Raw genomic sequence first — 20270 nt, forward strand, 5'->3', positions numbered from 1 at the left:
ATTAGATAAGAGGTTTTTTTTTTTTTTTTTTTTTGCAAGAGGCCTCTCTGGCTCGCATCCACTAAGGCAGCACATACCAAGTGACCACCTACACATGGAATTTCTATCCATAAAGATTCCAAGGTGTATTCTGTGTCCTGCAGAACTTTTCAAGGCCCTCTAACACACTACCCTTCCACCAATTTCATCTACCCTATCACTGTAATATAATATGTACCCTAGTATGACAGTGCCCACTGGTTATCTTCCTTCCACCAGGTTTCAGAGATGCTTGCTAAAATAAAAGTATGAAAATCAGAAGCTTTCTGCATATTTCATTGCTTTACTGTGGCTAACGTTTGTTTAATGTTTTTTCTTTCTCTGTATAGCTCTGGGAATTCATTGCCAGAGAATGTGGTAAAAACAGCTTAAGCAGGGTTTAAAAAATGTTTGGATAATTTCCTAAAAGAAAAGTCCATAAGCCAATATTAAGATGGACTTGGGAAAATCCATTGCATATTCAAGGATAAGCAGTATAAAATCTGTTTTGCTATTCTGGGATCTTGCCAGATTCTTGTGACCTGGATTTGCCACTGTTGGAAACAGTATACTGGCCCTGATGGACCTTCGGTCTGTCCCAGTATAGCAATGCTTACATTCTTATGCTTTGCTTTATTAGCTTCTTTTGTGGTTGGGTATGCAAACATCTGATTGAAAGGCGTTAGATGGCCGAAATAAAGGAATCTATTTGTAAACACTGCTTTTCTAACTCTGGTCACTCCATGTGACTTAGAGGAGCAGCTGTGAGGGTCAAAAAATTTACATCAGGCGTGGATGCTGTTCAAAAATACCACCCTGGAAGCCCGGGCCAAACACATTCCCTGTATTAAAAAAAGAAGGGGGGGGGGGGGGGGGGGAAACAAACGACAGCCGACGTGGTTAAAAAGTGAGGTGAAAATATTGTATTTTTCCTTCATTCTTTTCATATTCTTCTCTTTGTCTATTTTGTCTTGAGAATTGTGTCCCCATTTTGAAATTTCTGTTTTATTGTAAATTATTCAGATATTGTATTATGATTTTGCGGTATATCAAGAATAAATTGATTCTTGACACTACAGAATGCTGCCATACAGATTTTGGGTAATGCCCATAAATCTGATTTGAGTCACTCCCTTAGTCATACATTATTGTTGGCTTCCTATTCATTAAAGCTGTTAGTACTGACTCAGAGCTTATGAGCATGTTCCCTTGTATTTGGCCTCCACTGCTATACTTTACATTCCAGGTAGAGCCTTAAGATCTTTAAATGGTCATCTGATGGTTATTCCTTCTGTACAAAAGCTCATTGAGAAATGACCTGCAATAGTGCTTTTTTTTTTTTTTGATAGTGCATAGCTTCTGGAATAGACTTACTGGTATAAAACAAGCAGAAAGTTTTCTGAGAACCTTTAACGTATTATTGAAAATAGTTTTTCATTCTGGCATTTAGTATACAGGTTTCAGGGATTGAAGGGGCTCTTTGAAATTTATCTGCAAGCATTTTTATGATGTTTTTAATGTCTTCAATGTCAGTTTCAATGTCTAGGATTTTTCCATGTTAGATGTACTTCCTTTCCTATGTTTTATGTTTTATTATATTATTAAACCATTGTGACCTACTAAAGCCAAGCAGTACAGAAAGTTTTAATGAACATATGATACCTGAACTACAGAATGACACGGGGACGGGGGACATAGACAGAGGGGAAAAACTTTGTCCATGTGTCATTTTCTACTTTGAAGCCTGAATACAGCACCACAACACTCTCTCAACTCACACAACCCATCCAATTCTCCAAAATCTCCCCTACAGTCCCATACATCTGCAAGACATAGCTACACACACTGTCCATTAGGGACAGTACCTGAAAAATTTGTAAACCGCTTAGGTTTAGGTGGTATATAAATACTGGAAATAAATACTACTGACAGAAATATACAATTCAAATATCTGATCAATCATTTGTTACATTTGTATCCCACCTTTTCCCACCTATTTGCTGGCTCAATGTGGCTTACATACCGGAAGTACCGTAAAGGCATTCGCCAAGTCCGCTAGAGAAACAAATACAAAGGTGATATTGTGGTCGAATAAAGGTACAAGTGTTTCAAGTATAGTGAGGGTTGAGGAGAGGAAAAGTTATATAGTGTAATAATATGAAAGCAGATAAAATGTAGATATATAAAAACACAATTTATTAAAACAGAACCCAGAGGTAAAACAATACCCGACGTGGCCACATTTCGCTCTCAGGCTGCGTAAGGGGTAAAACTGACGCAGCCTGAGGGCGAAACGTAGCCACGTCGGGTATTGTTTTACCTCTGGGTTCTGTTTTAATAAATTGTGTTTTTATCTTTAAAGACTTTCCTTTTTAACAAGATTTACCATAATAATCAATAATAGGTATTCCAACACATCACTAATTACTTGATAATTTGTATGCTTTATTGAATTGATTATATCCATTATGTTACACTTATTGTTTATCTATTCTTGATTGGCACTTATGATGTATTATTGTAAGCCACACTGAGTCTGCAAATAGGTGGAAAAATGTGGTATACAAATGCAACAAATAAATATATCTACATTTTAACTGCTTTCATATTATTACACTGCTTTTGTAAGCAGATTTGTTGCCTTTTTTTGGTTTTTAAGGTTATATAGTGTCCATTACGAGCTTTGGTTTTGCTGTGTTGCAGAGTGTAGGTATTTATGTTGGGTCGGTGGGGTATGCCTTTTTGAATAGGTAGGTTTTTAGTGATTTCCTGAAGTTTAGGTGGTCGTAGGTCGTTTTCACAGCTTTTGGCAATACGTTCCATAGTTGTGTGCTTATGTAGGAGAAGCCGGATGCATAGGTTGCTTTGTATTTGAGTCCTTTGCAGTTTGGATAGTGGAGATTTAGTTATATTCAAGATGATCTGGTTATATTTCTGCTTGGTAGGTCTATGAGGTTTGTCATGTATCCTGGGACTTGGCCGTATATAATTTTGTGGACTAGGGTGCAGATTTTGAAGGTAATACATTCTTTGATTGGAAGCCAGTGCAGTTTTTCTCAGAGGAGTTTGGCGCTATCAAATTGTGATTTACCAAACATCAGCCTGTGACTACCTACAAACACCCTGAGACACACTGACATATCTCTCCCTGCCAAGTGTTCTCTACAGAGATACCAGAATGTATAAATGAAGGGGAAACATACCAGAGTATCAAGTTCTAAATGTGCGATTTTCAACTTGCTGTACTTGTACTGTGGCATTACAACCATGGGAACATCACTTCTCATATTGTTCTAAATTTCATGCATAAAAAGGCATGACACTGTTTGCAATTATTTATTTTATTTATTACATTTGTATCCCACATTTTCCCGCATAGCAGTAGGCTCAATGTGGCTTACAGGTTCTGGAGAGTACCAACTCCAGGAATATATACAGAGTGGAAAATAGAGTAACAGTAGGTGCAAGGAAGCTGATAAGGTTGCGGAAAAGAGAATACAACTCTGGGACGAATATATAGTAGCATATAGAGAGAAGTAATCCCAATGAGGCTGATAAGTCTCAGGGGTTGGGACTACAGCTTCTAGTGAGCAATACAGAGTAGGATAAGGGTAGAAGTACATTTAAATATAACTGGAGTGGTAAAATTCGTACAGTTTGACGCAATAGGATTATGTGGAAGGGGTATTGTTCGTTTCTTAGTTCGATACATGTGATGCATTGTTCATGAGTTAGTTCGGGTCTGCTAGGTAGGCTTTCCGAAAGAGGTATCTTGAGGTCTTTTCGGAATTTTAGATGAGTGTTCACAGTTCTAATGTTTCTAGATAATGTGTTCCAGAGCTGGGTGCAAATGTAAGAAAAGCTGGATGCATATGTTGATTTGTATTTTAGTCCTTTACAGTTTGGGTAATGCAGGTTTAGAAACGTTCTTGATGATTCGATAATGTTTCTAGTTGGTAAGTCGATAAGTTTGGTCATGTAGGTTGAGGTCAGACCATGGATTGTTTTGTGGACTAGAGTGCAAATTTTGAAGACTATTCATTCCTTGACTGGTAGCCAGTGCAGTATTTCGCATAGGGGTTTAGCACTTTCGAATCTTGTCTTTCCGAAAATGAGTCTAGCTGCCGTGTTCTGCGCAGTCTGGAGTTTCCTTAAGACCTGTTCTTTGCATCCCGCATATACAGTGTTACAATAGTCAACATGTGATAGTACCATTGTTTGAATTATGTTACAGAAAGTTTCCCTTGGGAAGAATTGTTTGATTCGTGTGAGTTTCCACATTGCATGGAACATTTTCTTCGTGATGGCAGAGGCTTGGCTCTCCAGGGTTAGGTTGGTATCAATAGTAATTCCAAGGATCTTCAGTTTGTCCGATATTGGGAGAGTATGTTCCGGGGTTTTTATGGATGAAGGGAGGTTTGTTTTGTGGTGAGAAGAGAGAATAAGGCAGTGAGTTTTTTCCTTGTTGAGTCTGAGTTTGAATGCCGATGCCCAGGCATCCATTAAGCTTAAAGTAGTCTTTATTGCAACAGTGATTTCTGATGGATTAGAGTTGAACGATATGTAAATGGTATCATCCGCATACAGAAAAGGATTAAGATTATGCTTGTATAGGGGATGAGCAAGGGGGATCATCATCAGATTAAATAATATGGGTGAGAGAGGTGAACCCTGGGGTACTCCGCAATCGGTACGCCATGATGGTGATATGTTTGAGTTTGCTTTTACTTGATAAGATCTTGTGGTTAGGAAACCCTTGATCCATTTGAGTATATTCCCTCCTATGCCTATCTTGTCGAGTATTCTTAATAGTATATAATGGTCAACCATATCGAATACGCTTGACAAGTCGAATTGCAAGAGGAGTATGTTTTTACCTAATGCGATTTCCTTTTTGAACTTGGCTAGGAGAGTTACCAGGACGGTTCTGAACTGTGGAGAGATCTGAAGCCCGACTGTGATTCATGAAGGATTGAGAACTTGTTCATGTATTCAGTAAGTTGTTTAGCTACAATGCTTTCCCATCAGTTTGGATGTAAGTAGGATGGATGCCACAGGTTGACAGTTGGTGAAATTGTTCATTTTCTTTTTGGTGTCTTTTGGTAATGGTGTGAGTAGTATATTACCTTTGTCTTTGGGGAATATGCCACGCTGGAACAAGAAGTTGAGGTGGAATGTAAGTTCAGTAATGAATCGAGTGGGGGGGGGGGGGGGTCATTAGATAATTGGGGCAGGTGTCCAATTGACAGTAGGCTGTAGAGATCTTATTGGTTGCTAGTGCTAATGTTTCTTATGTGATCTGGGCGAAATATGTCCAAGTTCGGTCGGCTGGGTATTCTTGAGGGTGGGTCTAGCTCATTAAGGAAGGTATCAAGGTTGGTGTAGTCTTGTAACATAATTTTACGTAGATCGACAATTTTACCTTTGAAGTAGTCAGCAAGATCGTCTGTTGTTGGGATTCCTGATTTTGTTGAGGACACTGGGTTTGTGTCTAGTAATTTATCTCATGTGACATTGGAATTTATCTCTAATTAAAAGCTTATAATTTTATTTTAAAATTTCAATTTATCTACAGCAGTGCTTCTCTGCAGCCAAAAGAAAGTTAGCCATGCACTCAAATGGATGTGCAACTTTGAGAAGGTGAAATTTGTTTTTGCCAGATATTTAGCTCATTTTTAGTCTGCCTATACCTAAGCAGGTCCCAATCAAAACATACATAGAACACAGATCTTTGCCTAAAACGTCAGTGCCAGCATTTAGGTTAGAAGAATTAAACTACCAAACCAGACAAGAGGATTATGCCACCCAACCAGCAGATGGAGACAGTAACACTGACTTTTGGTGACATCACCAGTATAAGGAATGATTGAAACCGACTGATGAAACAGGATTGCCTTTATCCTTAGGCCAAAGTTCTGTGGCCCTTAGGTTGAGCTCCTGGGTTCTCATTGCAGCTCCCAGGGATTGGTCTACGGACCTTTACCCTGATAAGCATGTGGCTGTTCCCATTGGGCTCTGACCCATGGATTCGAGCTGGGCAGACCATATCATGGTGGGGCAATTGGCAACCTTGCATCTAGCAAGAGTGGTGACTAGAAGCCTCTCAGGGAACATGTCCTTCCCTTCTCCCCCTTCCCTTGTCCCTTTACTCCCTTGGAATGCTGTTACCTGACTGTGCTTTATTCTCTGTTCTGCTTTTTTCATTCCCACCCACCTCCACCCCCGACAGTTATTTCACATCATGAAGAATGGAGACTTCTAAATGGCTTACAGCATTAAAAAGAACAGAGAACCAACCAGCAGAAAACAGGAAAGTGTAAAGTTCAACAAAGAAAAGCAACTGCATGCACAAGATTATCATATAGTAACCTCCTCAATTTCCTAAATACAAGGGCAAGAAAAATAATATTAAATCCAACATACAGATCCTAGGTACTCAAAGAACATAAAAACCAATTGCACTTTGTTTTAGATCAACACCTAATCAAAATTTTTGTTACTATACATAGATACTTCCAAGATTGTCCTGCAAGATTTAGGAAAGGTTTTAAAGCTGTCTCTGGCTTATATCAGTACGTACAATTTCAATCAAGCCCTTTGAAATAAAGTTAACAAGAACGCTGGAATAACGGTGCAACAACAGGTCTTGGTCCAATGCTGCACGAATGGATGCAACTGAGTTCCAAAGCTTAAATTTGAAAATAAGACACTGTACCCCTTCAAGTAGGATTACCTTCAGTCTGTCTTTTTCAGACTTCTCAGAACGCAACAGAATGCTCACATATCCAGATGAGACTCATGTTTGAGCAACAATGTAAGAACTTAAAACTTTAGGTAAACCACTGTTTTCATAAAAGTAGCAAGAATTATCGTACTGATGCAGTTTAAGATGCCTGACTAATCATAACTTTTTATTCAACTATCTTCAGTTTCATAAATGCAATGTTTAACACACTGCTATTTTTACCTTTAAATAAAAACAAAATTTTTCCCATGCCCACCTATATCAATTCCCTGCACATTATATGGGCTAATTATTAAACTTACTACAACTACTACTACTAATATAACTTCAAGTTGATCACAATGATTGTTCTTAGTACCTGTCATTAGTCTCTGAGCTTCATATGGTTCCATGTAGCCATTTTCTCCTTTTCCTACTTTGTACTTCTGTTCACTTTTGGCATCAAATGGATCAGAGTAGTCATCAGCTATTATAACCTAAAAATAATAAAATATTGTTACAACAATCATTTTTGCTAACCACTCCTCTGCCCTAAAAGACCAGCTCCCCAGCATCCATTATGTTTGTCCATCACCCTCCTTAACTAACAGCTGGCACTCCAGACAGCTTCTTCATATTCCCCTTCCCCTACTCCACACAGGGAGCCTATCACCAAAACTAATACACAAATTCTACTGCTTGTGTACCTGCAATAAATACAACAGAATCTAACAATTTGCATTTCCCTTTTAGATAGCATGAAACCTATCCATAAAGCGAAAGCTACATACCTGTAGAAGGTATTCTCCGAGGACAGCAGGCTGATTGTTCTCACTGATGGGTTGACGTCCATGGCAGCCCCTCCGATCGGAGATCTTCACTAGCAACAACGTTTGCTAGCCCTTGCGTGCGCATGCGCGACCGTCTTCCCGCCCAAACGCGAGTGTACTCGCCAGTACAGTAAATAGCAAAGACAAAGAAAAAAAACAACTCCAAAGGGGAGGTGGGCAGTTTGCTGAGAACAATCAGCCTGTTATCCTCGGAGAATACCTTCTACAGGTATGTAGCATTCGCTTTCTCCGAGGACAAGCAGGCTGCTTATTCTCACTGATGGGGTATCCCTAGCCCCCAGGCTCACTCAAAACAACAAACATTGGTCAATTGGGCCTCGCAATGGCGAGGACATAACTGAGACTGGCCTAAACTTATTCAACTAACTGAGCGTGCAGCCTGGAACAGAATAAAAATGGGCCTAGGGGGGTGGAGTTGGATTCTAAACCTGAAACGGATTCTGCAGCACCGACTGCCCGAACCGACTGTTGCGTCGGGTATCCTGCTGAAGGCAGTAATGCGATGTGAATGTGTGGACGGATGACCACGTCGCAGCCTTGCAAATCTCTTCAATAGTGGCTGACTTCAAGTGAGCCACTGACGCTGCCATGGCTCTAACACTATGAGCCGTGACATGGCCCTCAATAATCAGCCCAGCCTGGGCGTAAGTGAAGGAAATGCAATCTGCTAGCCAATTGGAAATGGTGCGCTTCCCGACAGCAACTCCCCTTCTGTTGGGATCAAAAGAAATAAACAATTGGGCGGACTGTCTGTGGGGCTTTGTCCGCTCCAGGTAGAAGGCCAATGCTCGCTTGCAGTCCAATGTGTGCAGCTGACGTTCAGCAGGGCGGGTATGAGGACAGGGAAAGAATGTTGGCAAGACAACTGACTGGTTCAGATGGAACTCTGACACCACCTTCGGCAAGAACTTAGGGTGAGTGTCCTAAGTTGATGGCTCTCTCATTCTCCCTGTCTCCTCAGCTCGAAACCTTGGGGTCATCTTTGACTCTTCTCTCTCCTTCTCTGCTCATATCCAGCAGACCGCCAAGACCTGTCGTTTCTTTCTTTACAACATCCGTAAAATCCGCCCCTTTCTTTCCGAGCACTCTACCAAAACCCTCATCCACACCCTTGTCACCTCTCGTTTAGACTACTGCAATCTGCTTCTTGCTGGCCTCCCACTTAGTCACCTCTCCCCTCTCCAGTCAGTTCAAAACTCTGCTGCCCGTCTCATCTTCCGCCAGGGTCGCTTTACTCATACTACCCCTCTCCTCAAGACCCTTCACTGGCTCCCTATCCGTTTTCGCATCCTGTTCAAACTTCTTCTACTAACCTATAATGTACTCACTCTGCTGCTCCCCAGTATCTCTCCACACTCGTCCTTCCCTACACCCCTTCCCGTGCACTCCGCTCCATGGATAAATCCTTCTTATCTGTTCCCTTCTCCACTACTGCCAACTCCAGACTTCGCGCCTTCTGTCTCGCTGCACCCTACGCCTGGAATAAACTTCCTGAGCCCCTACGTCTTGCCCCATCCTTGGCCACCTTTAAATCTAGACTGAAAACCCACCTCTTTGACATTGCTTTTGACTCGTAACCACTTGTAACCACTCGCCTCCACCTACCCCCTCCTCTCTTCCTTCCCGTTCACATTAATTGATTTGATTTGCTTACTTTATTTATTTTTTGTCTATTAGATTGTAAGCTCTTTGAGCAGGGACTGTCTTTCTTCTATGTTTGTACAGCGCTGCGTATGCCTTGTAGCGCTATAGAAATGCTAAATAGTAGTAGTAGTAGTAGTGTGGAGGACTACTCTGTTATGATGAAATTTTGTATAAGGAGCATGAGCTACCAAGGCTTGAAGGTCACTGACTCTGCGAGCTGAAGTAACTGCCAGCAAGAAAATGACCTTCCAGGTCAAGTACTTCAGATGGCAGGAATCCAGTGGCTCAAAAGGAGGTTTCATCAGCTGGGTGAGAACGACATTGAGATCCCATGACACTGTAGGAGGTTTGATGGGGGGCTTTGACAAAAGCAAACCTCTCAAAGCGAACTAAAGGCTGTCCCGAGATCGGCTTACCATCCACACGGTAATGGTATGCACTAATCGCACTAAGGTGAACTCTTACAGAGTTGGTCTTAAGACCAGACTCGGACAAGTGCAAAAGGTATTGAAGCAGGGTCTGTGTAGGACACGAGTGAGGATCTAGGGCCTTGCTGTCACACCAGACGGCAAACCTCCGCCAGAGAAAAAAGTAACTTTTCTTAGTGGAATCTTTTCTGGAAGCAAGCAAGACCCGGGAGACACCCTTGGAGGCAAAATTTACACCCTCAACATCCAAGCCGTGAGAGCCAGGGACCGGAGGTTGGGATGCAGAAGCGCCCCCTCGTTCTGAGTAATGAGGGTCGGAAAACACTCCAATCTCCACTGTTCTTCGGAGGACAACTCCAGAAGAAGAGGGAACCAGATCTGACGCGGCCAAAAAGGAGCAATCAGAAACATGGTGCCTCGATCTTGCTTGAGTTTCAGCAAAGTCTTCCCCACCAAAGGTATGGGAGGATAAGCATACAGGAGGCCTTCCACCCAATCCAGGAGAAAGGCATCCGACGCTAGCCTGCCGTGGGCCTGAAGTCTGGAACAGAACTGAGGGACCTTGTGGTTGATGCGAGTGGCAAAGAGATCCACCGAGGGGGTGCCCCACACTTGGAAGATCTCGCATACCACTCTGGAATTGAGCGACCACTCGTGAGGTTGCATTATCCTGCTCAACCTGTCGGCCAGACTGTTGTTTACGCCTGCCAGATACGTGGCTTGAAGAAACATGCCATACCGGCGAGCCCAAAGCCACATTCTGACGGCCTAATGACACAGGGGCGAGATCCGGTGCCCCCCTGCTTGTTGATGTAATATATGGCAACCTGATTGTCCGTCTGAATTTGGATAATTTGTTGGGACAGCCGATCCCTGAAAGCCTTTAGAGCGTTCCAGACCGCTTGCAACTCCAGGAGGTTGATTTGCAAACCTTTTTCCTGAAGGGACCAACTCCCTTGGGTGTGAAGCCCATCGACATGAGCTCCCCACCCCAGGAGAGACGCATGCGTCGTCAGCACCTTTTGTGGCTGAAGAATTTGGAAAGGACGTCCCAGAATCAAACTGGACCGAATTGTCCACCAATGCAGGGATTGGAGAAAACTCGTGGACAGCAGGACTACGTCCTGTAGGTCCCCAGCGGCTTGGTACCACTGAGAAGCTAGGGTCCATTGAGCTGATCTCATGTGAAGGCAGGCCATGGGAGTCACATGCACTGTGGCGGCCATGTGGCCGAGCAATCTCAACATCTGCCGAGCTATGATCTGCTGAGACACCCGCACCCAGGAGACGAGAGACAGAAGAATGCTGGCCCTCGCCTCTGGAAGGTAGGCACAAGCCGTCAGAGTCCAGCAGAGCTCCTATGAATTCTAGTTTCTGGACTGGAAGAAGATGGGACTTTGGATAATTTATCACAAACCCTAGTAGCTTCCAGGAGTTGAATAGTCATCTGCATGGACTGTAGAGCTCCTTCCTCGGAGGTGTTCTTCATCAGCCAATCGTCGAGATAAGGGAACACGTGCACTCCCAGTCTGCGTAGAGACGCCGCTACGACAGCCAGGCACTCTGTGAACACCCTGAGCGAAGAAGCGAGACCAAAGGGTAGCACACAGTACTGAAAATGCTGTGTTCCCAGATGGAATCGAAGATACTGCCTGTGAGCTGGCAGTATCAGGATGTGAGTGTAAGCATCCTTTAAGTCCAGAGAGCATAGCCAATCGTTTGCCTGAATCATGGGAAGGAGGGTGCCCAGGGAAAGCATCCTGAACTTTTCTCGGACCAGATATTTGTTCAGGGCCCTTAGGTCTAGGATGGGACACATCCCCCCTGTTTTCTTTTCCACAAGGAAGTACCTGGAATAGAATCCCAACCCTTCCTACCCCGGTGGCACGGGCTCGACCGCATTGGTGCTGAGAAGGGTGGAGAGTTCCTCTGCAAGTACCTGCTTGTGGTGGAAGCTGAAGGACTGCGCTCCTGGTGGGCAATTTGGAGGTCTGGAAATCAAATTGAGGGAGTATCCTAGCCGGACTATTTGGAGAACCCACTGGTCGGAGGTTATGAGAGGCCACCTTTGGTGAAAAAATTTTAACCTCCCCCCAACAGGCAGATCGTTCAGCATGGACACTTTGATGTCGGCTATGCTCTGCTGGAGCCAGTCAAAAGCCCGTCCCTTGCTTTTGCTAGGGAGCTGCTGGGGCCTGTTGAGGAGCACGCTGTTGACGGGAACGAGCGCGCTGGGGTTTAGCCTGGGCAGCAGGCTGGTGAGAGGGAAGATTGTACCTACGCTTAGTAGAATAGGGAACAGTCCTCCTTCCCCCATAAAAACGTCTACCTGATGAGGTAGATGCTGAAGACGTCCGGTGGGAGAATTTGTCGAAAGTGGTGTCCCGCTGGTGGAGTTGTTCTACCATCTGTTCAACCTTTTCACCAAAAATATTATCCCCCCCCCCCCCCCCGGCAAGGAGAATCCGCAATCCGCTGCTGGATCCTTTTCTCCAGGTCGGAGGCACGCAGCCACGAGAGTCTGCGCATCACCACACCTTGAGCAGCGGCCCTGGACGCGACATCAAAAGTATCGTACACACCCCTGGCCAGGAATTTACGACACGCCTTCAGCTGCCTGACCACCTGATGAAAAGGCTTGGCCTGCTCAGAAGGGAGCTTGTCCACCAAGTCCGCCAACTGCCGCACATTGTTCCACATATGAATGCTCGTGTAGAGCTGGTAGGATTGGATTTTGGAAATGAGCATTGCAGAATGGCAGGCCTTCCGCCCAAGAGTCCAAGGTTCTAGAGTCACAGCCTGGGGGCGCCGAAGCATACTCCCTAGAACTCTTGACCTTCCTAAGGGCCAGATCCACCACACCAGAGTCATGAGGCAACTGAGTCCGCATTAACTCTGGGTACCATGGATCCGATACTGGGATTCTATCTTCTTGGGAATGCGGGGATTAGTTAGCGGCTTTGTCCAGTTCGCCAGCAATGTCTTTTTGAGGATGCACGGGTACAGTGGATGATTCCTTAGGTGGCGAAGGATAGTCCAAAAGCTCAAACATTTCGGCCCTTGGCTCATCCTACGTAACCACAGGGAAGGGAATGGCCGTAGACATTTCCCGGACAAAAGCCGCGAAAGACAGACTCTCAGGAGGAGAAAGCTGCCTTTCAGGAGAGGGAGTAGGATCAGAGGGAAGACCGCAAGACTCCTCGTCTTCCTCTGCTTCCCATGAGGCCTCACCATCGGTATCGGACACCAGTTCGTGAACTGCAGTCCGAAGCAGGGCCCGTCTTGACTCCGTGGAAACATGGCCACGGTGGGTACGCCTAGAGGAAGACTCCCGCACCAGCGGCGATGAAGCTCCCTCCATCAAAGTCGTCGGGGAGTCAGCCTGGGAGGCCGCCGATGCAGGCACCGCAAACGGTACTGGGACCGGAGACCTCACCACGGGCGAGGAGCCAGCCGTCGCCTCTCTGAACGGCACCGGTGGCGCAAGCACCCCTGGTACCGGAGCGGAAGGGCGTAACAGCTCTTCCAGGATCCCTGGAAGGATGGCCCGGAGGCTCTCGTTCAGAGCGGCTGTCGAGGAAGGCAAGGGGTCCGGTACCGGCGACGAGCTCAGAATCTGTCCGGGTCGCGGAGGCGGTACCGGGCTGTCCACAATAGGGCACATCGACACCTCTTGCATAGAGGGCGAGCGGTCCTCCCGGCGTCGAAGCTTAGCGGGTGCTGAATCCCTCGGCGACCCGGAGCTCTCGGTACCACGACTGGAAGGCGACCAGTGCCGATGCTTCTTTGGCCTTCGCACGAAGCAGGTCAGAAGAGGACGTTGAATCCAAACGCTTCCTCGGGGCCGGGTCCGAAATAGGTCGGTCCCGGGGGACCTGTACCGCAGAAGCCCTCGAGACAGGCGGAGACCTACTCGAGGGCTCACCGCTACCAGCAGGGGAATGGACAGCCCTCACCTGCGCTCCTGATGACGATGCACCCTCCGACGACATCGATACCTCCGATGACCTCGGTACCGCAGACGTCGAAGCACCGGACGAGCTCCAAACAGAACGCTCCACTGAGCCAATCTCGCCGCCTGAGTCCTCTTCTTGAGCTGGATGTACAGGTGTTAGGGCGATGACCAGCCCCGAGACACTGGAGACACGAAACGTGCCTATCAGTGAGATCGTGCTGCACCGCATGCACTTTTTGAAGCCACTGGCAGGCTTCAATGACATGGGCGGAAAAATCACGCCGGCGAAATCAAAATTTGCGATGGTGGCAAAAAATAGCACCAAAACAGGGAAAAAAAAACCCGTACGGGCTGCCAAAAAGGCTGCTTCCGACGACGAAAGGAAACTTAACGGGAAAAACTCTAGAAATAGTGGAAAAAAGGAAAGGTTTTTTTTTTTTTTTAAACAAGACGAAAAGACACTAACAGAAGACTTTCCAACCACTTCCGAACTGAAGCGGCAAAAAACGCGCGAGGGGTCTCCTTGAGGCACAGAACGACCGTAAACAGCCGTCTTGAGCCACGGAAAAAAGAAGACTGGCGAGCACACTCACGTTCGGGCGGGAAGACGGTCGTGCATGCGCACATGAGGGCTAGCAAACGTTGTTGCTAGTGAAGATCTCCGATCGGAAGTGTTGCCGTGGACGTCAACCCATCAGTGAGAACAAGCAGCCTGCTTGTCCTCGGAGAAAGTACATTTACATGTATTTAGGACTGCAGGGTCACCAAGATCAATTATCAATGCATTTGATTCCACTGCTTTGTTGTTTTTTATCTACTGTTTTGTAAGCAGTTGTGTGCCTTTTTCTTTTTTTGGTCATGTATTTAGGACTGCAGGGTCACCAAGATCAATTATGGGACATGACAGCTATTTACCAACAGCTCTATGAAAAACAAGGGTGATAATCTAGTCATTAAAAAATGAAAAGGTATCAAGTGATGTGCTGACTTAAGCTCTACTATGCCCTGCCATTAAGATTAAAATAATCTGCAATATCTTAATTACACAGCATTTAGCAACACAGCACAGCAACCAGCCCTGTTAAGCGTACAAATATATTTCAAAATACAATTCAAACATGGCGAAAAAGTGAGGGGAAAGGGAAAGAAAAACTAAGGACAACAGTGAGCACCACACATGTCTCTGGGGGAATGACTTCATAGATCAGTTGGAAACGGAAGAAGTGATATATAAGCATTAGATGTAAGACTCAAACCATCAGAAGAACCTATCATAATTTCAGACCGAACAGTGCATTTCAAACATGGAGGACTCTGAATTCTGCACAGGCTCAGCATATTGGACTGCAAGCCACAGTTTTTGGGTTTTGTTTTTTTTTTTTTTTTTGGGGGGGGGGGGGGGGGACCACATACACACTCCAAGACTGGATGACCTAGAAAACAGGTTCAGACGTACCAACCTTCAAATACGGCTTCCTGAGTCTATTACGGATTCTGAGATGGAAGGTTTTTAGAAAAATGGCTTGCTCAACAATTATGAACATGAACCAAATGAAGAGTCCAGTAGTAATACAAAGATATGTAATTAAAAAAAAAAAAAAAGGAAAAGACCACAGAACACCCAAACACCTACTACAACTTCAGCATCTTTCAGTGGGGTTGTGGTATTCATCATGGGTCTAAAAAATTTAACATATATAACATAACATAGTAAATGACTGCAGATAAAGACCTGAACAATTTGTTTTATTTTTACTTATTTTAAAATTACTCTTCCTTAATAACACAGTAACTGTTATGTACTTAATTTCGTTAAATAACAGAAAAAGGGTCGATCACTTCACTGAAATCCACTTTCAATTTTGTCACAAAAAATCCTTTTTTTGATAATATAACAGCAACTAGATCATTGTTGCTGTAAATAACAAAATAGTCAAGCATTTAATTGATACTCGATGGCGGCCAGACCCATTTCACTCAAACGGCTTCCTTAGGGGTTGTGAATCGATATCTAAAGTAACAAGGGAGAGTACTGTACACCGAAAAAACCAGATATCTTTGTTAATCATTCAGAAAAGGAAATAAGAATACTGGCTTGTAATCTGTTTTTTATAATTAGATAACATTATCCCAATACGCTATCTTATACGTTTACACTGAAATTTCTTTCACTCACATTTTATTTTCTTCACATTCTTTATTCTTGCTTTGCCTCTTTAGGCACTTTTTACACAAGATATCGAATGTCAGGATGCGGAGAAAAAAACCCCACCTTTAACAACACTTCAACCGCTACCCAATCTACTTTCTGTGGCTGGACTGGGTTTCTTGCTGCCACACTCCTCTCCGAACTGTTAAGCACTGAAGCTATACTTCTTTTTGAGGGAGTAAGGGAAAGGAGGACAGGGAGTTGTTGGACCATAGGGAAGGAGAGGGAACTGCTGGACCGAAAAGAGAGCAGAAACAGCATAGGGAGATGCTGGACTACAGGAGTGGAAAAGAACAGAGGAGATGCTGGGCTACATGTGTGAGAGGAAAAGAGAAAATGCTAGGCTACCAGAAGTAGGGAGAGACAATGCCAGGAATGGTGCTACTATGTGAGAAATGCTATGGGGGTTGTCAAATAGAGGAGTGTGAGGAGGATGGAAAGTAGAGAGAATAGGTCAGTAATGGGAGTAGGTGAAAGAAGGGAATCGGAAGCCAGGGAAGCAGTGAAACAGAAGAAATGGGAGAGCTAGAGGATGGGAAGAAGAAATAGAAGGCTGATAGGTAAAAGACTGAAGGAGTAAGGGTTAAATTTGAGTGAGAACACTGAAAAGAAAGAGGAAACATGTCAGAAACAGCCAGTGAGGAAGTGGAAAAAGAAAGAAAATGAAGAAAGGGTAAATGGACAGCTCCCTCAGGGGGGAGAAAGCAGAAGACAGACCAGAAAGCAGAAGAGAGAAATTGGAAAAATAAAATGCCAGGAAAACAAAGACAGAAAAAAAGCATTTTATTTTAAATTCATTAACTGAAATATATGTTAGCTTTGGGAAATGTGCATCATGGATACCTTTGTATTTTGTTCAGTATAAGAGGAAAGGTATTTGTTTTTACTTCTCCCATGTTGTGGTACATGCCTAGTTTGATTTATTGAGGTTCCCAGTTCAAATTCTGCTATCAGATTTCTGTTTCTAATTTGTGAACTCTTGTTCTGTATTTGGTGAAGGTCCATCACTATTTTGCATGTATCCAAGGTGTGGTATTCTGTCTGCATGTAGCTTCTATGTAGAACTCTGCAGCAGTCCCAGTAGCAGGTATATTAGTGGTCTAGGACTCCATATAATATTTCTAAAGTTGCCCATTCTTAGGCTGGGTTTATGTTATTACTTAAGAATTAGATATCTATATATATATTTTGTACGGTAGCTTCCATGGAGAAATGAGCTATGTTTGATCTGCACCCCTATGTACCAAGACAGCAGGCGCCTCCCCAGCATTGTCTAAAATCTCATCTAGGTGATGCCTGAGGTCCACCGTTCACACCAGGCAGGAAAGTGACCAAGCAATCCTCATGTCCACCTGCCACCCAAGTATCTACGTGCCTAATGATCCAGTCTCCAACTAAAACAACTATCCTAACCCATCCCTCCTGCGTAGAAGCTCCTGGAGAAACAACCTTGGTGCAAGAGGATATTTAGGTGTCATGTGGAATGTTTATTTTATTTGACTCAATTCCCTCTTTAACCTCCCCTCCCTCCAATTCCTATCATTGAGATACAATGATACCTGCCTGGGCTGACTAAGGTATAACTGTCATATCTCAACCGGACCAAATGTACTGGTAAGCTCGCTGTGCAAACACCTTGAGCTAGAAGAAGGAATCCTGCCTCTGTCAGATATCAGCTAAGAAAGAAGTATTTTATGGTGAGAATCTGGAGTTCAGATAGTTATTTCTAGTTACCATAGGGTGTGTTAGATCATAAGCATGGTTTTAGTTGAGATATTATTTAGCTTTTGGTATTCTCAGGTATAATTCTCAGTATTGTAACAGACAGATATAGAATTTTTTTTCTATTTTTGTATAATTCTTAGTGATGTTTCTTTGGTATAATCTTAGTGGTAAGTATTTTGTATGTTTGCTTGCTCTTTCACTAATTATTACATAATAAAAATACATATATTTTCCAAGTTGGCATATTGCTTCTTTGGGTATTACCAGTTGGAAAATAAATCCTGCTTGTTCTTTAGTACCACCCCTAAACTGAGTCCAGATAATTGCTGTACTAGGTGAGCGTTGTCTGTTGGCAACTCTTTACTGAGTTCAGCAATTAGCTGTCATTTCCACATTGCTCTGCAATTACTACACCACATCTAGTCCTGTCCCTGTTCCACTCTGGTCACCCAAAGAAACTGATTAGAATCATTTGATAAGACCTACCACCAGGCCTGTGGGCCCTTTCTAATCCAACGATCTTCTTCATCTTCTGACTCACAGAAGATACAATTAATAGTGCACTCATGGTCAGCCATTCACATTAGCACCACAGCCTGCTTCTAGTTTATTGGTCACTACTACCATGCTACTGGCTGGAGATGCAGCAACAGAAGGAAGGAAAATTTGAGGGGGTCCCTTTCATGCCTCGTACTCAGCTTCAACATGGGAGTGTCTTGGGGCTATGGTCAGGCTTTTGGCGACCTGTATCACATGCCAAGGGAGTGGGGCACAACTCATTGCCATACCAGTCTGAGCTGTACCAGTTTTTCAAGTAGTCCATTGAAGATAGATGAACTAAAATTGTGATTTGGTGGATTTGTTAACGCTGGAGGATTTTATCAGTATGTGGGATTAGATTATTACAAACTGAAGTTTGTTAGGTCAAATTCTGTCCATGTTTGAGACAACATATGACTGCAAAACAGCTTTTTTTGTAATGAGTGTAAACAAAGTCTTTGTTACCTTACCGATACACACCTGAACACAATACTCAGGGCTGCCACAACATAGAATTTGATACAGTGTTGGAAAAGAAGTGGTGGGTCTCAGGAATCAGCCCAGCACTGATCCTTGTAACACTCCACTACTCACCTCTTTCCGTTTGAGTGAATTCCATTTAACCACCACCCTTTGTCTCAATTAGAAATGGAACTGACTGACAATTCACCACTGCTTCAGTCCACTGAGTTTATTCAAGAGCCCCCTGTGAAGAACTGTCAAAACTTTGCAGAAATCTAAGTAGATTACATCTAGCACATGTCCTCGATCCAATTCTCTGGATCCAGTCAAAGAAATCAATTATATTTGTTGATTTACCCTTGGTAAAACTACATTCACTTGGATTGTTTAACCCATTGGTTTCCAGGAAATTCACTATCATTTCCTTTGGCAGCACTTCCACTACTTTTCGAATCACTGAAGTGAGGCTTACTGGCCTGTAGTTTCCACTTCTTCTCTGTCATGACTTTTGTGAAGAGGGACAACATCTGCTCTTCTGATCCCATGGAACCTCTTCTGTCCTCAACTATTTATTAAATGAATCTGACAACCTGCCAGAACCTCCCTGAGCTCTCTCTATATCCTGGGATGGATCCGCCTCCAGTCCATAGCTTTGGCTGCCTTCAGTTTTTCAAGTTGTACATAAACACTGTCTTTCACGAATGGTGCGATATCTACTCCATTTTCAATACGTACCTTAGTGTGCCAACGGTGGTCTATCTTCAGGATTTTCTTCCATGAACATAGAACAGAAATATTTGTTCAACACGTCTGCTTTTTCCTCATCACTCTCCACATAGTGACACACAGCATCTTTCAGTCTCAATTACATTTTTAGTCTTCCTCCTTCCACTAATACCTGAAAAAGTCCTGTCACCCCCTCCATACATTTCTAGACATTATATGTATAACAAACTTTTTCAGCCCCTTATTAATGGGCTACTTGAGAAATCATCAAAATAGTATCTGCGGGGAAGACAATCTGTTTAAGCAGCCTGTGACTGACGGCTGACCGTAATAGCTTTTTTTTTTTTTTTTTTTCAGTTTCAGCCGAAATCAAACTACTACAGAAACTATCTAAACACCTTCAGCCGAAACTTATCGCCTAGTTTTGACGTAAACAACAAAAAAAGAAAGTTTGGTTTTGTGAATGTGAACCAATGAAGCCCACTGCAGCCTCTGATAAATCCACAGGAGATTATTACCATCCAAGTCCCAGGAACTGCAAGCACAGTGACAACCGGGAGAACTTCTCAACAAATCTGGCATATTTAGGTTCTTAAGTCAATGCAGATTTAATTAAATATCCTCTGAGACAGGAACTTTGTGAGAACACGTACAAACAAAAAAAAAATTCATGATTACCAGGTTTTTATGCTTACCCAAACTGTGCACAAGCAACAAAAGAAAGCAGTACTGATACCTGTTTTGTAATTAGCTATAAAACTAAAAGGACAAGCATGATATAGATTCTTACTAACATAGGGTAAAGTCCAGACACTGGTCTGCACTTCCGACCTTATACCAGCCTAATGCACAACCCAGAATAAAAAAAAAAGCCCATTGATGTTACTGAATTTGAGGACTATAAGTTCTGAAAAATAACAATCATGAGCAATACATTTCCCTGAGGAGAAAGGTAAATAATTCATATGTACCACCTTTAACACTATAC

General features: G+C 43.6%; 1 protein-coding gene across 1 annotated transcript in view; it reads right to left on the minus strand.

The window, feature by feature from the left end:
* LOC115463718 (SH2 domain-containing adapter protein B-like) overlaps positions 1-20270 on the minus strand; it is a 154349-nt gene that overhangs the window by 91168 nt on the left and 42911 nt on the right. The window contains exon 2 of the mRNA XM_030194442.1: positions 7122-7239. Coding sequence (XP_030050302.1) covers positions 7122-7239 — 118 coding nt within the window. The remainder of the gene's footprint in view (positions 1-7121; positions 7240-20270) is intronic.

Source organism: Microcaecilia unicolor, chromosome 2 (genome assembly GCF_901765095.1).
Source record: "Microcaecilia unicolor chromosome 2, aMicUni1.1, whole genome shotgun sequence".
NCBI classification, from domain to species: domain Eukaryota; kingdom Metazoa; phylum Chordata; class Amphibia; order Gymnophiona; family Siphonopidae; genus Microcaecilia; species Microcaecilia unicolor.